Source organism: Mycetomoellerius zeteki, unplaced genomic scaffold (assembly GCF_001594055.1).
Source record: "Mycetomoellerius zeteki isolate Tzet28-1 unplaced genomic scaffold, Tzet1.0 scaffold461, whole genome shotgun sequence".
In the NCBI taxonomy this organism is placed as follows: domain Eukaryota; kingdom Metazoa; phylum Arthropoda; class Insecta; order Hymenoptera; family Formicidae; genus Mycetomoellerius; species Mycetomoellerius zeteki.
Window position 1 is genome coordinate 7,325 of NW_017257459.1, and position 6,983 is coordinate 14,307.

The 6,983-nt window shown below is 43.3% G+C and overlaps 1 protein-coding gene across 1 annotated transcript; it reads left to right on the top strand.

Moving 5' to 3' along the window:
• The first annotated feature begins 4,733 nt into the window (after positions 1-4,733).
• LOC108727015 (uncharacterized) lies at positions 4,734-5,834 on the top strand. Its single transcript, XM_018454904.1, has one exon. It carries the CDS (start codon positions 4,734-4,736, stop codon positions 5,832-5,834), a length of 1,101 nt encoding a protein of 366 aa, XP_018310406.1.
• The last annotated feature ends 1,149 nt before the right edge of the window (positions 5,835-6,983 follow it).

Genomic DNA, 6,983 nt, shown 5'->3' on the forward strand with positions numbered 1-6,983 from the left:
CGTCAGTCGACATCGTCACCGGCGCCGACACCATCGCCGACGCGGTCGCCGACACCGCCGCCGACACCACCGTCACTGACTGCAACGTCATCTCGGCAAACTCAACATCGACAGCAGGAGCAGGAGCATCAGCAACAGGAGCAACGACGTCGGCAGCACGAGGTCGGCAATAATTTTAACTATATAGATTTACAGGCGGAAAACTCGCGGCGCTTTAGGAATTTTGCGATTCTAGGGAGGGAGACAACTTTCGCGATACGTCCACCGCCTGAGGGTAGTGATATCGCTCAATGGTTAGAAAACGCGTTTCGTGAAATCCGAACGTACGCACTACATTCGTGCGAACCGAGCGATTTCGTCGGGTTATCGTTCGAGTCGGCTGATTTAGCGCGTGGTCCGGCGGGATTGTCGTTTCGTCCAGCTCGCGACCTAACCCACGAGGACATATGGGGACTCGTAAGTTCACTGGCGCAAAGTGCTGGAGGAATCGATATCGCATATGTATAAAAATTAAATAACTGATTTCACAGAGTCAAGCCGAAAGGTTACTCATAACGGGGAAGCCCGGAGACCGATGCAAGGACGCGGATCATCCGGATGACGTACCAAAGGGAGAAGATGCCACGAAGAGCCCTCCCACACAATTAAAATCACCCCGCATACAATAAAATAACACACACAAACATTGTAAATAACACAATAATATATAAGTATTTTAGAGATAAGATAGATTATAAATAAACGTTTTACAAGGATATCTTTCCATATAATTAATATTAATATCACATAATAATACATTTTACATTTCAGAGGCCAAAGATGCCAATAAATATGATAAATAACATGGAGCAATAGTACAAGCTCATTCTAATAAGAGATTAGCTCACTCTCACATTCTATTATTTATTCCAAAGTAAGGATAATTTATTTTGATTGCGTAAACGCATTACAACAGACTAAAATTAGTCGCAGCTTCATTAGAGCTAAATAAAGCCGTCAGGAGCTCAAGTAATAAAATATAGTTTTAACTCGTTTAAAAGCGTCAACACACGAAACAATAATCAAAATACAAAAGGGTTCAAAAAACTCATTTATTCACAATAAATACATTAGAAAGTCATTCCGATTTATTTGATTTTTTAACATATATAAATTTATAATTATTACATTAAGAACCTAATAACTACGTGTTGCGCTTAAAACAACTCACTAAGAGCAATAAAAGCTCATGAGTTGGTTAATTTCCATTACGAGATCATAAATATCCGTAATGTGACATAAATCTTCGATAAAGATCGAAGAAGGTGTTAAAAAACACCTATTGTCTATTAGAGACAATTAAATTCCCTAATGGAATTCAATTACGTCTTCAAGACGTATAAGATACAGTAATCTCGTAAAAAATCGAATAGCGAGACGAACGAGACTCTCATTGAGCTCTCTGGGTGCGGAAGCGGTTAAAAGGTAAAGATAGCTTCGCGCGGGTATTCATAAGAAATGAGGATTCCTGCGTAAAGAAAATGATAGAGTCAGTTGAGAAGTTTTATTTTATTTGTTTTATTTATATTATATACTTACCAGATTATTCCGTAGACATAAGTTAGCCGCGTAATCCGTGTTGTCTATGTGAGCTTGAGTCATTGACAGATCACCAGGGAAAATTGCCAAGTACCTGAAAGAAAAAGAAATATTAAAAATTTAAGTTATTCATAAAAAAGATGTTTACTCAGATATATCAAATATGAGATGTAAGAATAGTTTAATAAAAGACATAAATGTCATATAAAGTAAGAGAAATGAGCGTACATGTAAATCTCAAAGTAATTCTCATGTTTGATTTAATTCTCTAATAATATATTTTATTTTGTATTTAATACAGGTTGAATTTATGTAATGTTAATTTTAAGTTGATTTAAAACGAGTAAATATCTTAAGGAAGCGCTTATTTGGAATCTCCGAGTAAAGTCATATATATATCACAGCTCGAACAGCTGATCGAGATAAAGCTCGATATAATTTCCTAAATGGAATTTTCCGAATAAAAAGAAGAGGAGATTCTAAGTAAGCGCGGCACTGAGTCCCTTCCTGCCAAAGGTGGAGGAGATCCGACCGAGTGAAAGGACGGATTTTGCGATTGGTCGGAGACAGTCGGAGGGGATGAAGATGCCAAGGTGGCCGACTCGCTCGGGAAGGATGACGACGCCACCAGTCGCTCTTGGCCGTCCATCTTGCACGGACGTGTCCACGCGTGTGTCATCGCGTGAGATTGCGTCATCCTGACGTAATTCGTTTCAGAGGACTCCGCGGACGCGCATTACACGTTTAATAGTTTATTTAACAATAATATAAGACCCTCATATAAAAAACAATCCTCGATTTATTTTATTTTAAGAGAAATAGCGTCCGGAAGATCGCGTCACGTCTCTACGTGTTCCGAGTGCGCGAAAACGATGTACAATTGATTTATTGATTAAATTACTTTATTATAAATCGTGTGAGTTATTCGAATTACTGCGGAAATCCCAGCCAAAGTTCCTACAGGGTGAGAGAGGATCCCAGACGATACGACGCAGAGGACATCCACCGCTGGCGACGGGACGGCTTTCCTTCTTCGTTGGCGGTAAAACGAAGTGGCGACCGTATTCCAAAGAGAATATACAACAAGTAGTAAGCAAATTGAACGTAATAAGACACTCAGGCCGGTCACAACATATGGGGACTCGTAAGTTCACTGATGCAAAGTGCTGGAGGAATCGATATCGCGGAAAATTTTACTGTACGCGCTTTCAGAGTTTCGCTAACTGCCGGTCGCGGACGTCAATCCAATCGATTAACGCACGAAGACGTAGCCAAACGCTCGATTTTAAAAATTGTCAATTCCGATAATTTATGTTTCCCCCGTTCGCTTGTAGCGGCACGTGTGCATTACGAACGCAGACAGTTGCGCGTGGGGGAACTACATGAAAGGTGGGAATCCGTGATACAGCAGCGTTCTTCTTTACAACGTGAGTTAGCCAAAGAATTAACGATTTCTACGGATATCACGATTCCCGAGGAGGGATGCGGAATTCGTGAAATCGAGCAATTTCAACGGTTTCTCGCCGCGGAAAATATCGCGATAGTTGTTTATAATTTCAGTACTTTTGGTCGCGGCGAGAATCCGTTGTATGACGGCTGTGCGTTACTCTCCTCCCTAGGTCGTGAACCTTCATTCCGATTAAATATAATGTTTTACGAGCGTTCGCGGCATTATCAACCAATTTTAAATATGAAAGCCGCCGTCGGTTCTCGAGGAGGGTATTGCGTGGCGTGCAACACCGGGTAACGGAACGGTAGAGAGCATCGTTGCACAAAAAAATGTCCGCGATGTTACGCGTTTCCTTCGTGCGAGGGTTCCGGCGCCGAGTTGGTTAGGTGTGATTCGTGTAATCGTACGTTCTTTGGAAATTCCTGTTTCGAGCGTCATCGTGCAGAAAAATCTTCCGACGGAAAAGTGGTCGCAAGCGTTCGCAAATCCGTTAGAATTTGCAATGACTGGACGCTTCGTGAAATAGAATCCGCGTCACGACTGCGACGTAATCTTTTGTAAAATTTGTCGCTCGTTGCAAACTTCGAATCATTCTTGTTACATACAGCCTCTTTGTCGTAAAGTCACAGTCGAAGACCCCGGAGAGGGAACGAGTGCTGGGACATTGCGAGAAGAGCTCCGAGTAAACGACGAGAATGACGTCGAAAGTGCGAATAATGCGCGAAGTAAAAAAGATCGCGTCGCATTCGTGTTCTACGACTTCGAAACTCGACAAGACGAGACGCTCGAAGGAACGGAGAACGTAAAGATACACATACCGACTCTTTGCGTCGCGCAACAAATTTGTGAAACGTGCGCGGAAATACAAGAAATGTCGACGCGATGTCACTGGTGCGGTGCGCGTGAATTTGTTTTTCGCCGCGATCCGGTAAAAGAATTTGTAGATTTCGCAACACGAACGTCGAAATATTTTAACAAAATAATTTGTATCGCGCATAACGCGAAAGCGTTTGACGCACAATTCATCTTAAAATACATCGTAGAACAATCCGGTATAATTCAAGAGCCACGGGTGATTTTGAACGGGACGAAAATTGTCGTGATGACGGTCGGTAACACGAAATTTATTGATAGCTGGAATTATATGCCGATGAGATTATCTGATTTACCTAAGGCTTTCGGGCTGAAGGATACATCGGGTAAAGGCATCTTTCCTCATTTGTTCAATCACAAAAAAGCATCAATCGTATATCGGACCAATACCTAATACCAATACCTAGCGCACAGTGTTATTCGCCCGAACAGATGAAACCCGAGGAACGCGAGCATTTTATAAATTGGTACGACGAAATGGCACAATCCGACTTCATTTTTGATTTTCAACGCGAAATAGTTAAATATTGTCGTAACGACGTGGATATCCTTCGACGGGCGTGCATGGCTTTCCGAAAAATCTTTCTTGAACGAGGGAACGTGTGTCCGTTCGTGGAATGCACGACTATCGCTTCTACGTGTATGAGAGTTTTTCGCAGAAACTTTTTACGCGGGGAGGAAATAGGAGTCATTCCGGCGGGCGGATACAGATATAAAGATAATCACTCGCGCAAAGCTGTGCGGTGGTTAGTGTGGATGGAGCGTGAGCTCAATCAGCGGATAAACCACGCGGGGCGAGGGCGTGAGTTTCGGATTGCCGGCACTCCCGTCGATGGATATTGAATTGGAGAACAAGACGCGATGTTACGTGTTGCAGTTTCACGGACGCTTTTGGCATGGTTGTCTAAAATGCTACCGAATAAATCGCGAAAGAAAACTTAATTCTTCCAGCGATCATAGCGATACGATCGACACGCGCTACGAACGAACTCTCGCGGTGACATGGCGTCTTCGACGACGGGGATACCAGGTGATGAAGAAATGGGAGTGCGATTTCGATCGGGAAATGCGAGAGAATAACGAGATGCGCGATTTTCTTGAAAATGTTCCGATAATAAAGAATTCGCCTCTCGATCCGCGTGATGCATTTTTCGATGGCCGAACGGGAAATATAGCAACCCGATGTGAAGTCGTGGGTACGGAGAAAATACGCTACGTAAACGTATGCTCTCTGTATCCTTATGTACTGAAAACGGGCACTTTTCCGATTGGTCATCCAAAGATCTACATCGAAGAGGAATGTTCCGAGTTAATCGGCGTAGCTCCGGATTTCGATTTCAGTTCGATCGAAGGACTCGTTCGTTGTAAAGTACTCCCTCCGCGCGATCTCTTTCATCCGGTACTTCCGTATCGCGTACGTGGCAAATTGTTGTTCGCGCTGTGCCGGAGTTGCTGCGAAACGTTCTCGTCATCTGAGTGTACTCACAGTCTCGCCGAGCGTGAATTCGAGGGTACCTGGGTATCCTGCGAATTACGTAAAGCCGTCGAGAAAGGTTATCGCGTGTCGGAAGTGAGCGAAATTTGGCAATACGAGGTCACGCGATATGATCCCGGTACACGGCAGGGTGGATTGTTTACCGAGTATATAAATAGTTTTTTGCAATTGAAGCAGGAAGCTAGCGGATGGCCGAACGAATGCGAGGATGACGAGGCTAAGGAGCGCTATCTTCGGAAATACGAGGAAACCGAGGGTATCGTTCTCGATAGAAATAGCATCGCTCGAAATCCTGGTCTGCGTTCGGTTGCAAAACTCTGTTTAAATTCCTTTTGGGGAAAATTCGGTCAACGGTCCAATTTACCTAACACCGAGATCGTGAAAAATTATCAGCAATTGGCAGCTTTGCTGATGAGTCCGGAAATGAACACGAAATAACCGATATATTACCCGTCAACGACGAGGTAATATACGTCTCGTGAAGGTTGCGAGAAGAAGCGGTCGTAGCTTCTCCGCAGACCAACGTCGTGATCGCGGCATTCACGACGGCGCTGGCGCGGCTGAAATTATACGAACATCTAGAATTATTGGATAGACGTGTATTATATTATATTATGATACAGATTAATGTATATATACTATAAGTACAGGCGATCCGAACCATGTCCGGGTAATTTTTTGGGGGATATGACCGATGAACTTGAGAGTTACGGCCGCGGTAGTTACATCAAATCGTTCGTGTCAGCTGGCTCGAAATTCTATGCGTACGTTGTTCGTACACCGGAAGATCATCTGCATGAAATTTGTAAAGTATAAGAACTCGCTAAGTATAAATTTCGATAGTATTAGGAAATTAATAATAGAAAATGAGAGAGAAAGGTACGGAGAAGAAGAAGAAAAAATAAAATATCAAAACTTAATATTTTTATTTTCCATTTCCCTTTTTTAAATTAAGTAACGAATAATAAATAAAAATGATTTTATATTTGAAAACAGAAAAAAAAAGATTTTTTGTCTCTTAATTCTCTCCCTACTATCACTTTCCTTTTTCGACATAGGTTTTTCCCAGAGCGACATCACGTATAAGCTTCTCGACGATGATACGATTCCGAGGACGCACGAGCTTGCCGGCGAAATTATACGCTATTCGTGAATATTAACGCGAAGAAAGTTAAGCTTATGTGCGTCGCACCGCGACGAGATCAGCTCTTTGTCCGTCACGGTGCTCTCGTAGGCTAACCCTACGCGAGGGTACGCTGGCGCGAGCGTGCGCCCGCCGCGTGGGGCCCTCCGCCGCATGTATCAGCTTATTTTCCCCCACTCCTTAAATTTTGTTTCTTTTCGCGTATTCTCGTGATTATTAAACGTCGTTTTTCTTTTTGCTTTTGATAAGTCACGCACGGAAATCGCGTTATTCATTTCGCAAAATGGACGCGCGCTGGAAACATCCCTGGACATCGATCGTATGCGGGCCGACCGGTTGCGGGAAAACGATTTTCGTAAAGAGTTTTCTCCGACATTTGTCCCTCATGTCTGACGTGCGTTTCGAGGGAGTTTTGTTTTATTACGCGGAATGGCAGGAAGCCT